At 37.4% G+C, this 15,717-nt stretch overlaps 1 protein-coding gene across 2 annotated transcripts in view; it reads right to left on the reverse strand.

Annotated features, from left to right (window-relative positions):
* NELL1 (neural EGFL like 1) overlaps positions 1-15,717 on the reverse strand; it is a 604,942-nt gene that overhangs the window by 468,045 nt on the left and 121,180 nt on the right. For both annotated transcript variants that reach the window (XM_060765757.2, XM_060765749.2), the window contains exon 4: positions 11,687-11,857. In XM_060765757.2, coding sequence (XP_060621740.1) covers positions 11,687-11,857 — 171 coding nt within the window. The remainder of the gene's footprint in view (positions 1-11,686; positions 11,858-15,717) is intronic.

Raw genomic sequence — 15,717 nt, forward strand, 5'->3', positions numbered from 1 at the left:
GGGAAAGACAATGGTAAAACTGACAATGGCCAGGCATGTGCTCAAGTGTCTGTAAAAGGTTCCAGCGTGGCTGCAGGCTGTGGGAGCAGTTGACTGAAAATACTGTGCAGGAAGAAGCTACTGGAAAGGGCTGAAGTTGTGCAACTGATCTGCTGCTGAATTGTGAAGTTAATCTCAACAGTCATTAGAAAAGTCAACAATCCTTGAGAAACTGGGAGACAGCAGGAAAAGGATTCTTCACAAGTGGATAGACTCCATTAAAGAAGCCATAGTCACAACGTGCAAGACCAAAGCAGAGCAGTTAATGACAGGATGTCTTGGGGGTCTCTAATTCATAATCATCATAAGCTAAAGTCAATTTGCTGGTAATTAATAAGAACAAAACTGGTGAGATATAATTGTTAATATTATCCATTCCACTCATTTTCCACCAATAGTGATATTCATACAAACTGAACATCCCCATCTGGAATTCCAAAATATTCCAAAACCCACAATTGTCCATATGGGTGGTTGAAATAGTGATATCTTTGCTTTCTGGTGGTTCAGTGTATGCAAACTTTATTTCGTGCAGAAAAGTATTTAAAATATTATAGAAAATTGACTTCAGGTTATGTGCATAGGGAACATATGAAACAAATGAATTCCACATTCAGATTTGGGTCCAATTTCCAAAATATCTCATTATGTACATATGTGTGAATACAGGTTTTCCAAAATCTGAAAAAAGTCCATCTGTGTTCCTGCATGGCTGGGGTTGGACCATATGACCCTTATGGCCTCTTACAACATTATTGGTAAAGTACATTGATGTTGAAGCTACAAGAATAAGAGAAGACTTTATAGACTTTGTGAAGATAAACGGTATAACGGCTGGAGGATTTGGAGGCATTATGTTGAAAACACTGGAAAAATAGGCTGGACTTGAAATACTCGTACGGACAGGGTTGATGGAGCTGCTAATATGAGTTGTCATTTTAATGGTGCACAGGCAATTATATCACAGAAGTATCCAATGGCTGTCTACATTCACTGCAGTGCTCACTTGTTAAAGCTTTAGTGAAGTCTTACAAAGGAGACTGTGATTTCTATATTACCTCTTTTCAATAGATAGATTAGTTTTAGATTTACATATTTTTCTGTTCATGGAAGGGATTTGTTGTCGCAGAAACATATTTTTTAGACAAAGGACCAAAAGATGACCATTTTCTCAATTAAGCATTTCATTATATTAAATCAATCTTTTCATGTTGAGGATAGAGACTGGATGGTCATCTGTCAGGGGTACTTTGATTGTGCTTTTTCTGCATGGCAGAGTTGGGCTAGATGGTCCTGTGGTCTCTTCCAACTCGATGATTCTAGGATATACACATTTCTGAATATTCTTTTATCCCGTTTTATCATGTTAATATTTGAAAAAGGAAGGGCATCATTGATAAAGGAGGTCATCTTGATGGCATATTATCTAAGATGCAATTCAGGCCTGAGCTTTATGTGGTTTTACGTTTCCTTTATAATGGTTTATCATATTTGGAATTAGAAGAATTCACATCTCTCCCACTTTCAAGTTATGAAACTGTACATGGTTCAAGTATTGCTTTCCTTTGCTTTTCCCCAAAACCAGCTAAACATGTACCAACATAAATACTCCCTTGTGTGAGGTCAGAAGTTTTCATTCAAGAGATGTTATTGGTGTTTTCATCTCTTAATTACACCTGAAATTCTGGAAGTCATCCCAAAGTACCATCCCAAAGCAAATGTGACACAGGAAAATCAGCTTTTAAAGTGATTGACATACATAATGGCATCCTTGGTTATGTCTTGTCTCACTCCTATTCCATAACTAGTTACATGTGATTAGAATAGAGTTAAATTATAAACAACTTGTTCAGTAAATGCTAAAACTTTTTTTCATTCTGTAATGCTGCTAATCTTTGAAGCACCTGTTTGTTGAATACACAAGCATCAAAATTAGAATTTTACAAGCACACTTAACTACCTAAGGTCAGTGCTTAATCATGTGCCAAGTATCAGAGGAATGGTATGAGTATTATCCTACATATATAATAGTTTTAAAAGCATAAATATGGATTCAACCATTTCATCATAATACAAAATCTAACTTCATTCTTCTCTTATGTGTTTCCTTAGTGTTCACAAGGGACACATGTCCCCAATAGGGATGGATAGATAGTTCAGAAACAGCAGATATGCACAAAACAATACAACTTTAAAAGCATGCTGATATATGCTAAAACCCCAATATCATTTTACTTGCATGTAAAGTCTACATTATAGCCCACATATTCATGGGATTTGAATATGTTTCATTTATCCATCTCCAACAAAATATGTGCTCATTAGACCAGAACACCTCTATGGTATTCTTGTTCCAGGAGACTGTCCATAGCAATTCCTAGAGATTTAAAATGCTCTAGAAATAGAATTCTCAGTCTTAAGAAAAAAAAACTACTCACAGCTGCCCTATGTCATTGGGAGGTCATCGATAACAGTGGAAGAGAGGCACAACACATCAACATTGATTTGGCATAGTTATCCCTTTGTACACAGAAATCCAAACATGCTTATCCTATGTTGCCGTTCTCATATGAAAGTTTAACACATATGGAGAGGATCAAGGATGCTCATATGTGCTCTGTCTCCTACAAAACCAGATTAAACACTGAGCAGAAATTGTGAGGGGAAAATTGAGAGGTAGCTTCTCCTCTCAGGTTAGTTATGTCTTCAAAACAAAGTTTTACAGAAGATTAAGTGACACACCGTATACCAAGGATTCAAAATGTATATGACATGATTCTAAAGATAAGGGTAAAATTTATTCTTAGGGCCCAATTTTACTTCTCACTCAAGATAAATCAATGCACAGAACTTGAGAAAGAACAAACCTTTAAATACAACCCATGCTTAGAGCTAGTCCCACCCACTTTCAAAAGGCATCCAGTAGGTGAAATTTTTATTCTATGATCCTCCTACATCAAACAGAACTTTAAAGGAGGATCTCAACAATGACTTTTTCAATTTCTAACTATCTCATATCTTCCACCACTTTTAATTAACACAGAAGAATCTGTAAAGGAAAGAAAAATAGGATGGCTGCAAAATGTAATTGATGCAAAATGTCCAAGATTTCTTCTTCTGGAATGACTTTAAGTGATCCCTACCTTATGTGTCACAAGCCCAAAAATGAAACCCCCTCTATGCCACTTTGGTTTAAAAGGGGACCATAAATTTCAACAGGTATCTGTTTCTAGCATTTTGTTCACCTGAAAGGAGTAAAGGGAACAAAAAAGTAAAACCATAACAGCAAAAGAATACAAAACCCACAGATCTATTGTATTATCTTCTTCTGTGATTTAATTTAACCAAATGAGCTTGAAGAACCATTGCTTGTTAATTTTCAGCATCCAGACCCCATCTTTCAGCTTAAGCCATTACTAAGTTGTTATAACATGAGGGAAAGTATATCTAAAATCTAATACAAGATCCTACATGTACCTCCAAGTGCATTTTCCTATCTGCCAACAATTAGGAAAGCACAAGTAATTTGAAGCTATTGACAGTACCCTTGGTTGCCATGCCATGTCAAGCACAAATAATGAGATGCACAGCCTCAAGAAATTCATTGAAATATTATCAAAAGACACAAACAGAAGAAGGAAATAAAAAAAATCATACTTTACACAGAAATGTTCTGTTAAGAAGTTGTTACACTGAGCCCTGGTATCTTCTGGGGTTTGGTTTCTGGGCTCCTGTGAATGCCAAAATCCCAGGGTGCTCAAGTGCCATTATAAACAATGGCATAATAAAGTGGCATGCCATGCATAAATGGCAAACAACTCAAACAACTGCCAGAAAGAATTCAAAGATCTGTGAAATTACAAGAAGGTGCAGTATGATATGCCCACACGTCAGTGTAGTGTTTGCCATGTGGCTAAATGAAGAATAAATCTTTGAACTTTTAAAAAATATTTTCAATCAGTTGGTTGAATCCCTGAAGAACCTATTGATATGGTGGGCTAACTATATAACAAAAAGTGTGTCCTATTTTAAAGGACCATTTAAATGGCATGGTGGTGGTGTTGTTCATTTGTTCAATCATTTCCTACTCTTCGTGACATCATGGACCAGTCCACACCAGAGCTCCCTGTCAGTTGTCACCACCCCCAGCTCCTTCAAGGTCAATCCAGTCACTTCAAGGATACCATCCATCCATCTTGCCCTTGGTCAGCCCCTCTTCCTTTTTCCTTCCATTTTTCCCAGCATCATTGTCTTCTCTAAGCTTTCCTTTCTTCTCATGATGTGACCAAAGTACTTCATCTTGGAATGGTGTTGCTATGTTTATAATTGATCTGATCTGGTGGACTACCTCCAGTGCTTCAGGATTGGATCACTTACTGAGAAGGCTATGTGAAAAGTTTTAACCTTCCTTTTTAAATGTATTTCCTTCTATATCCCTAAATCCAGAAACTGGAACAGAACTACAAAACTCCTATACCTCAGCCTGATGTGATTTTTTCACCACTATTGTATTGGACAAAGCCATATTAGAAGGTCTACGCTTATATTCTAAAGCTGCTTTTTGAAAAGAACTGTTATTAAGCCCAGTAGTTCCTCCAGAGAAGTCTGAACTTTATTAAGCAGTCAATTAACTGGATACTACTGTTGTGTGCCTTTTGAAGTCATTTTTTTACTTCTTGCAACCCTACAGTTGGGTTTTCTTGGTATGTTTTGCTCAGACATGGTGTGCCCTCATCTGGGATTGTGAGTGTTATGTCTCCAAGGTCATCCAATGGGTTTTTACTTTTCATGATCAAACAGGGATTAAAATCCTGATTATCAGAGTCACAGTCTTAACGCTCAAACCACTACACCATGTTGGCTCTCAAGACACACTGTATTTTGTTTTCTCTTTTCTCACTGGAAGTGTTTTGAATGGAATGTAAAAAATATATGCTGTAATAGAAAGGGGGTGTCTGTTGAGGGATGGCTTCTTTATATGCATACCTAACATTCCTCTTATCTACCTCGTGGACAAGAAGTTAAACATGAGAGTATAGTGTCTAGATCCAGGGAAGTCATGCTACCACTCTATTCTGCCTTGGTTAGACCACACCTGGAATATTGTGTCCAGTTCTGGGCACCACAATTGAAGAGAGATATTGACAAGCTGGAATGTGTCCAGAGGAGGGTGACTAAAATGATCAAGGGTTTGGAGAACAAGCCCAATAAGGGGTGGCTTAAATTGCTGGGCATGTTTAGCCTGAAGAAGAGAAGGCTGAGACATGATAGCCATGTATAAATATGTGAGAGGAAGTCATAGGGAGGAGGGAGCAAGCTTGTTTTCTGCTTCCCTGGAGACTAGGATGTGGAACAATGGCTTCAAACTACAAGAAAGGAGATTCCATCTGAACATTAGGAAGAACTTCCTGACTGTGAGAGCCGTTCAGCAGTGGAATTTTCTGCCCCGGAGTGTGGTGGAGGCTCCTTCTTTGGAAGCTTTTAAACAGAGGCTGGATGGACATCTGTAAGGGTGATTTGAATGCAATATTCCTGCTTCTTGGCAGGGGGTTGGACTGGATGGCCCATGAGGTCTCTTCCAACTCTATGATTCTACCTCTGCCTTCTGTGCAATAATGAATGCAAGCATTACTTTCTCCTACTTACTTTAGAATTTACCTTTGGCCTTGCCAAACTATTCATTTTCTAATAATACCTGCACAGCTCTGGCACATTTGTTACATGAGACATAAATTAAATATATCTTCATATCTTCTGAAAGCTACTGTTTCTGCAGGAACAACACATTTTCCCAATGCAAGAAAATACAATAGATTATCAAAGGAAGACTGCTCTTTCTGGGTAACGCATCAAATAAAGTCATGCCATCTGAAAGTACCTACCCGATATACTCATGTACAAGTCTAGAAATTTTAGTTAAAAACTCAATCCCAAAAACCTGAGACAAGTCAACCATGGGTCAGTATGAATACTGCACCTTAACTCCTATCAAAGAAGAAACCATACTTTCTTAGTCCATCTCTCAGGATCCTAGAAAAACCCAAAAGAGGCACCAAGCCCTCTATTCTCTACTGTGGTACTGCTTCTGACCTTTTTAAATGCCTGGATGGGAAAATGGCAGCAGTAGTCAAGGGTGGATGGCCCCTTGAGTAAGCATTGGTGCTTTCTCCTCTCTGTGGAATCACTCTCGATTTATCCACAGGTCATGTAAAAATCCATAATTTTGGTCCCAAAACTTGTCCTTGAATAATACATAAGGTCAATTGATGTATGAGCATATACAGCATTTATTTTCTATCAGGCTTGTGTGTGCTATACACAGTCTGCACTATTAATCTGATAAGAACCATGAAGCTCTGCAGCCCCTTGGCAAATCACAATTATCTGTTTGACCTGTAGCTAGAAGCATAACATGGTGGTAATTCAATGTCACATGTTTTACTGGACATTCTTATTGGGATGTACAAGCTTTCAACTCAAAGAATGTCATCAATGAGAAAACCCACAGACAGCTTTTCTATCACATTGAGAAAAAACACCACTAGACACTAACAGACATAAGCATGTCAAAGAGCCTAAGACAACTGAGCTATCAATCAGCATCAGAAAAGGGGCAGTTCAGTTAATTATAGTCCAGACTCTAAGGAGAACAGGATCAAGTTCATTATCTTTTTTTCAGTCCGTCACAAGCAGTGTTTACAATATGTCAGGATTTGTTGAATTTGCTTTGAAAACTTCCACAGCTACATTTAGAAAGAAACACAAAGTAAAGGGGGAAATTTTATCAGAAGTGTGGATGTAGCCCTCATTTAAAAGACGTGTCAAGACTGGTGAAATGCAAGAAGATAAACATTCTTCTCTCCAACCATGAAGCATCTGGGTTATTTAGGGAGATATGGCAAAATGCCTATTGGTCATGGTAAAGAATGTTATGAAGCATTGGGTGGAACATACTTTTGAAAGCTTTTCCTTGCCAGAACACAGCAAATCCTACTCTTTGTCTACTCTTTAAGCTCTAGCGCAATAAGACATTATTATTCAGTAGCCTTGGCCACAAAGCAGAAAAGTAATAAGAAGGCACTTATCAAACAACCATGCAAGATTTGGAACCATGAAAAAGTAGAAGATCCTTCTCTTTATAATCCATGAAGTCCAGACACAAAATCTCTCCAATATCTGTACATGTGTGTGCATGTTATCACAGTTCACTGAAGATTTGGTCCTAGCTAGGCAACAAAGACTTGTAAAAGAAAAAGAAAAAGCCATGCAATCTACAGGCGTATGAATCATTCACTGAATGGAAACTGGTTGAATCTCTGTAACAAAATAGAACTGAAAGGAACTTACTTAAAAAGGAAAAAACAAAGTCACTAGCAGCCTGGGAAGTTAGTCAACCTATTCTTATGTTTGACGATATCCTAAGAATTCAAGTTGATCCCCCTCACAATCTTCTACTTGATTTGGTCAAGACACACAAAATAAATTTCATGCTATGTGTTATATCTAGATGGCTTTGAAAGGGAAAGAGACAAATATGTGGAAGATGAGAAAGTCTGTAAAATGTCAATTAATCAAAATGCAGACCTGCCAGATGAGGTTGAACAATTTGGTGACTGAAGTTGTCAATGCTTCCTTGAAAAAGATTTAATTTCCAACACCTTTAAAGCAATTACAAAACCAGTGCTGAAGACATTTTTGTAAGATCCCACTGCCATAAGTATCTGCCTTCTTCTAATTTTGCCTTTTTAAAGTAAAGTCTAAGAGCAAATGGTGGCAGCATAACTCCAGGATTCTTGAATGAAATGGACTACTTAGATCCATTCCAGTCTGGGTTCAGATCTGTTTATCAGGCCTTAGTCACCTCTGTCAATAATCTACACTAGGAACTGGATGGGAACATACACCGCAATGAGTCGCCCCTGGGCTGAGAATTGCGGCATATAAGCGCAGTAAATAAGTAAATAAATAAATAAATAAATAAATAAATAAATAAATGCATCCCTGTTGGTTCCATTCAATCACTTAGCAGCATTCATGGTATACTCCTGGGCTGCTTGGCTGATAGGGGAGCTGAGGGCATCCGTCTTCTGCAATGCCACTTCTTTTTTGGTAAACCATTCCAGTGGGTTGTGGTGGGAGTGCAAGAATATTGTTCAGTTTCCTGGACATTAATTTGTGGGGCGATGCATGGACCAATACTATACATTTTTCAACATCTACACAAAGCTGCTGGGGGACATCATCCAGACTTTTGGACTTGTGTGATGCTGAAGATACTTAGCAAAAACTAACTCTTGTATTTTATGCATTGCCCACACCAGTAGTTTAACCGGTAGCTATGACTAAAAAGATGAATCCAATATACCACTGAATTGAGTCTTCATCCAACAGCAACTCAATACGCAAGTACCACCAGTGGAAAAGATTGTTAAATTCCACTTTAGAACATAGATGGGATTCATCCGGACCATGGGTCTTGTACAATTCCCCAAAGAGTCCTCTGGAATAGATTAGCAACTCCACACAAAATAATTATTCTCCCACTAAAAGTGGGAATATTGTAATTTGAGGAGTAATTATTCCATAAAATTTGTTTTAGCAACTGACTCCCTGAGGATATATTTGCACCGTAGAATTAATGCAGTCTGACACTACTTTAGTTACCCTGTAGGGATTAGTAGGCAGCAGAACTCCTTGGCAGAGAAGGCAAAAGACCTTTTAAAACTACAACTCTCGGGACTCCAAAGCAGTGAGTCACAGAAGTTAAAGTGGTGTCAAACTGCGTTCATTCTACAATGTACCTGTAGCCAAGAGTATTCTGGATCTGGATGTCCCCTGGGCTCCTCAGAGTTTGCACATCCATCTGCAATTTTGCATTCCAGAAATGGATGAGAATGTCTTACCATACTTAGGTTTAGAGATTGGGGTGACTATTATTATTAGCTGAATTGCATAATTTTAGATTTGTATATATCTATGAGGAAGCTCACAAATACTTGCATTATTATTATTATTATTATTATTATTATTATTATTATTATTGGACTCAAGATAACTTACAAGTTAAAACAAATATTACATATCTAAATAAAATAAACAGTTCACATTAAAATAATTTAAAACACCCAATTAAAAACAATAAGAAGCCAATTGAAATAGTACAATTATACTGATGTAGCAATACATTACAGTTATGTATCCAGTAGAAATTTTACACTATTTTAATACAGTCTAATGAACAATCAACAGGTGAGATGTGTAAATGGACATTACATAAATATTGAATTAAAACTATTGCTGAATTTTACAAAGTTAAAATTCCCAGTATCAAAGATGACTGGTTTGATACATACATCAATATACTGTATATACTGAGTCCCCCCCCCCCCAGGGGTGAGAAAGGCAGTATATAAATCCTATAAATAAATTATAGCTGCGATACAATCACCACTGAACTCAATGGGATTTACAGTACTTCTAAGGAAGACCATAAAAGGATTATACACTTTTTTGCTCTCTAAAGTGATGAGAATGAGAGGAAATGATTTCTTCAAGTATTATGAAAAAGCTGCTCACTTTCAATCCTGCTCTCTTTCAATCATTCAACAGAACAGTATTGTAATGATGGCTTTTCTCATATTTATGAAAACTTTCCACAGCAGATGTTGCCATCCAAATTGCACATAGATTTTTTATTATTATTATTTGGGATACTAAAGCTTGTGGAGTGTGGGTGGGTGGGCATTCTGATGAGAATTTTGGCAGGAGCAAGGACTTTAATCATAATTCTCTCTTCATCATAACCCCAATCCAGACATTATCCTCCACCTCACCCAACATTAGCTATTTTTAAAAGAAGTGGACCAGTACTAACTAGGTTACAAGCACATCAAGTTGAGCTCTAAGTGGACTCTGAAATGTTAATGTGAAAATTGATTTCATGAACTTTAACAGACACCTGTTTATTGTTCTGCTGTTTTAAAGTGGAACTCATGTCATAGCGTTCTCTGGGGTTAATAGCTATAACCAATTTGCCTGCAGAACAATTTTACTAAGGAAGAAAGGTGCAGGAAATTTCATTTACATGCTTGATGTTTTGTTAACTATTCTATGTAAAAAGTTATAGATTAATGCAGCAATTTGATACAGAGAAAAATAACCACACTGCATTCAAATGTAGGTTTGTTACTATTTATCCTTTGCAATTCTATCATTATGAAATAGATAGTTTAATATCTTTTATGTTTTCGTGTATTTGTGAAAACAGAAGCTGCAAATATGTGACCAAAATAAACAAATTTTGTAATTTTTCTGTAAAAAAACAACTATGTTATCTTTGGTGCAGAATCTCTTCTCCATTGTTTTGAATTAACAATCCCAGATGCAAGTGCCAAATCATATATACATCAAGGAAACAACATTTGCATAGTTCAATGAACAAACAAGCAATATATAGAGAGAGAAAGAGAGGGAGGGAGGGAGAGAATGACTATGAATGTCTAACATTTCAGTAATTGTTTTCTCTATCATTCTCCAAAAAAAAAAATTCAACTCAGACATTTAATTGTATATGGATAAAATCAATCTTGAGGTTTTTACAGCCAACACCACATTATATCTATCTATGCATCAAAGATGATAAATGTCCTTGCATGGTCATCTTAATGTAGTTCTCTTGAGCAGAAAACATCAGAAAATAAGACAGCTTTCAAAAGATATCATCAAATATTTCCAATTATAGAATATTTTGTACTATATTTTATTTATGCCAAATAACATTCTGTGAGTTCAGAATAAGTGAAGATGCAATTTTTAAAAAACACAAGTTGCTAATTTTTGAAACTTATGATCTCTTTGTAACAGATCAAAATCTGAAGGTAACAGAAGGAGTTAGCTCAGATACCTAATATTACTAAGCATTCACCAGACACTTTTGCAACCTAAGAAGGTTTCTGGAGATGGTTTGGCAATCCTAATGTGAATTTTACACAGCTTGGCTGTACTGACTGTACAACTATTATTGCATAATTGCCCACCTTGCTTGTAGGATGGTTTATATAACTCTTGGATTACTTAAACATGAATTTATACATAAACATGACAGAGACAGCATAATTGCCCAACTATTTCTTTTCCCAAAAAGTAGATTTGTAGGATTTTCTCAGTCTTACAGTCGTACAAAACAGTTTGATTCAAGGTACCATTAGTGTAAATCCTTAGCAATTAAAGCACATATTCTGCTTGTTTCTCTTTCAATTTCTTTAACGCACTGATTAAAAAAGAAAAAGCTACAATCACACCTTAGGTTTTAGAGAAAGTCATGCTGAGAGAAGACTTCCCCAGAAAGAAACAGGCGACACCACCAATAGCACTTAGAATGTAATCAAGACAAACATACGGTAAGTTTATCTCATACCTACAGAACAGAGAGATATATTTAATATCTTTCCATCACCCCAAAATCAGCAATCAGCTTTTTGTTCGTAATCACATTATGTTCTAATCTTGTTTTTCTTTCATTCACTTTACCTGTACACATTTATGGAATGGAAAACTTTGCTTCAGATTTCATCAAATGATAAATGTTAGTCTACTGATTTGCAATGATTGCTCTTTAAAAAAACAGATAAATAAGCAGAATACCTACCGATTGCAGTCCACATGAAGCAGGAGATGGGATGCACTGAGGGACAATGCAATCTTGTGCCACTGTCCATCTGCTAGCCGATATGGGAATACTTCTGTTCTTGATTTTCCATTAAATCTGTAGTGGTATCTGATTTCGTCTCTCAAGCCGCTGCTTTCCAGTTCAAAGTAACTACATTTGAAACACAGAAAATCAGTTCCACTTTGTGAACCAGACATTATGAAATCAGGCGTTCCAAGAATGCATGCAAACTGTGGAAGTTAAAATAAAAAAAATATTTAAAAATTATATGTACAGAAGCTAACCCAGCATGTAAAATTCTGCTTCCAAAGAGCCTTCCTAATACTGCTACTGGTAGTTGGAACTGCCTTCCTAGTTGTAATTTGGAATTAGTAATTCTCAGTTCTCTATGTGAGTGATCAATTAATATAAACATAAACAAATCAATTTGGTAGGTTTTAACAAATTTTCTTTTTGATAACAAACCTCAGAATGCCCAGCTAGAAGGTCCCATGCTATTGTTCTTGTGTGCCTCAAGTCATTTCTGACCTATGGTGACTCTAAGGTGGATTTGTTCAGAGAGGATTTGTCACTGCCTTTTTTGCAGTTTAGAGAGTGTGACATATCCAAGGTCACCCAATGTGTTTCATGGTCATAGAATCTCAGAGTTGGAAGACCATCCAGTCCATCCCCCTGTAATGCAGAAATAGAAAAGCAAAGCACCACCAACAGATAGCCATCCAGCCTCTGCTTAAAACCTACAAAGGAGACTTCACCATACTCCGAGGCAGCATATTCCACTGTCAAACAGCTCTTACAATCAAGAGGTTCTTCCTAATGATTAGAATGAATCTTTTTTCCCTGCAATTTGAACCCAGTGCTCCAGAGCAACAGAAAGTAAGTGTGTTCCCTCCTCAATGTGAGCAGGAATTCAAACCCTGGTCTCCAGAGTTATCATCCAATATTCCAACCACTATCTTGCTGAATAATCCTGGGAAGCTGTATTTCAAAATGTAACTTTTCCAAACACTAGATCTGAGAATGTTGCCTCTAGTGGTCGCTTTCTTTTAGTGAACTAATCTAGAAAGGGAAGGTCCAGCAGCAGTGATGTCAGCTGCACTGGGGACCTGTGTGTAACTACGTTTTTAAATTTGCACAATACCATGTTGTGATCACTGTGGAGATCAAAGTACACCACACTGACCAACTGTGAAGGCTAGGGGCTCCAATATCCATTGAGCAATTAATCCACTCCAAATTTAGTGGTGCAGTAGCCAGCGACACACTGAGTGGCACTCACACCTCTGATAATTTCTGTCACTTTTCTTACTGAACCATAATTAATAATAATATTTTTATTTTTTTAAAAAAAAAACCTTTATTTTTATCCCACCCTATCTCCCCTGGAGGACTCGGGGCAGTTTACAATAAAAATTTGGCAAACATTCAATGCCAGCATAACATAATTGACAGATCAAATCATAAACAATAAAATTAAAGTCTTATCATATAACAAAACACAATATTACAGGACACAACCTCTGAACCATAGAGACATTTTGTCAGTAGCTTGAAGTTTTGTTCCAGCACTCATCTTTTGTTTATAACATTCCTAATGTTTTTCTTGTGGGAGCACCAAAACGTTGCACTGACTTGGTGAACAATCTTTCAACTCTGAGGGCATTTTCATTACTATACAAATTTTGATCTAGATGCCCTGGGTTTTAGGGAACCCATCGGTCCCCACTATCTGTCGCAAAACTTACTTAATGATTTCTTCATCTAGACTTCCTTCTGGTGGCCATTCCACCCCAAACGCTGACCACTATATTTTACACAGATATCTTAATTTCTGAGACCTCAAATTGATTCCATAATGAACTTTCCCAAAAGATGAGTTGAAATTTTTAAACATACATTTTAATGGGGGTAGGAATTTTTTCATGTCAGGAGCGACTTGAGAAACTACAAGTAACTTCTGGTGTGAGAGAATTGGCTGTCTGCAAGGATGTTGCCCAGGGGACGCCTGGGTGTTCCACCATCCTTTGATAGGCTTCTCTTATATCCCCACATGAGAGGCTGGAGCTGACAGACAGGAGCTCACACCACTCCCTGGATTCAAACCGCCAACCTTTCATTCAGCAGGCCTGCCAGCATAAGGGTTTAACCCTATTGTACCACCAGGAGCTCCTGGTAGGTGGTTTGCTTGAACCTCCTCCCATTTTCCCTCCCAAACGCAGAAGAATTTTGATAGACAAAACATAAACCTAATTCCTGGCCAGCCCAAAGCCCAAATTACCCAGAGGCCCAGGGCAGTTGCCAGCGGTAGGCCCTGACAGGAAATTACAGAGTACTTAGCACTGATATTTGCCACGCAACCAGAGACAGACAGATAGACAGATAGGGCAACAAAAGGCATATTATTCACCTCAGAAATAGCAATAGGTAGAACATGACATTTGTCTCCCTTGCAATCCAATGATTCTATGAAAATAATGAAATTGGATCAAATTGGGAAGAGTAAGGCTTGCAGTTCCCTTGAGAGGTGGATTTGTATTCACAGTACTTCACATCTTTTTGAGCCTGACCTGTTTCCTATATCAAAAGAGGCTAGGAAATGTTTCAGAGTGAAAAACAATATATGGAATGTTTGGCAATACGTGTATGTATAAATATATATTAGTTATACTCCCTCTTTCCCCAATACACACACACATTACTGTCTGCATTGTGAAATAAAAAAACTCTGACAGGTTTACTCATGCAATAAATATGAATGTATCAATAAAATGAGTTTGAATCATTGCATATGCTACATTGCCACCGGATCTGAATAGCCACTAATTCTTATCAGCACTGAGAAACAAACCATTCCATATTTAAACAGAATATTTAATCTGTAGCAGTCTTTGAGAAAAAGATAAAAAAAAACCCATCCTTGACACATTTTTAAAAAGCATACACATCAGTTCTTTCAAGGGATTAGAAATACATGCATCAATAAACTGACCTGTATGAAAATGTAGCTTTTCTCATTTTTTTTAATTTTTTAACAGGTAAAAAGAAACCAGGCTTTCAATAAAAGAAGAAGGGGATTTGCTAAAGGAAGTTCTAAATGTGAACCTAAGAATGATTTTATGATTGCCATTTATTTCACTTTTCCTGTCAACTTGGTGAGAAGCCCTGTCAGTCTTAAGAAGCTACAAGCTGCTCCTAGCGCACTTCATCAAAGAAAGCAGTGAGAAAAGTACTGTCAATGATGCTCCATTTGGAAACTTAAATGTTTTATAATTGCCTTCCCTTGTCAAGGCACAAAAAGAAATCACTTGCTAGGTTCTTTCCCCCTTCTTCTTCAGATAAGCGGTAGAGAAGATATGTTTGGGAGGGAGAAAAAACTGAAATAGGCAGAGGTGGATGACACAGAAGAAAAACATTCCTAGGTTTCATAAAGCCCAAGTTTCACATATTGTTTCTGTTTCTTTGTAGCCCACATATCTGCCACACCTGTTACCATCAGGCAGTCAAACTCTGTATGTATGCCAGAAAGTGAGTAGCTAGAGTAAGCATGTGAGCGCAAATCCTTCTTTCAGTAACCCCAGGTTTTAAAAAAGACCACTATTTACTGCCAAAGTATAGTGCAAAACCACTAAAGGCAGCATATGATTTACAATCAGCACTCCACGTTCGTTGGGGTTTGTGTTGTTGTTGTTGTTTATTCATTCAGTCGCTTCTGACTCTTCACGATCTCATGAACCAGTCCATGCCAGAGCTCTCTGTCAGCCATCACCACCCCCAGCTCCTTCAAGGTCAATCCAGTCACCTCAAGGTGTCATCCATCCATCTTGTCCTTGGTTGGCCCCTCTTCCTTTTTCCTTCCATTTTCCCCAGCATAATTATCTTCTCTAAGCTTTCCTGTCTTCTCATTATGTGGCCAAAATACTTAATCTTTGCCTTTAATATCCTTCCCTCCAATGAGCAGTCGGGCTTTATTTCCTGAAGTATGGACTGGTTGGATCTTCTCGCAGTCCAAG

This window comes from Anolis sagrei, chromosome 1, assembly GCF_037176765.1.
Source record: "Anolis sagrei isolate rAnoSag1 chromosome 1, rAnoSag1.mat, whole genome shotgun sequence".
NCBI classification, from domain to species: Eukaryota; Metazoa; Chordata; class Lepidosauria; order Squamata; family Dactyloidae; genus Anolis; species Anolis sagrei.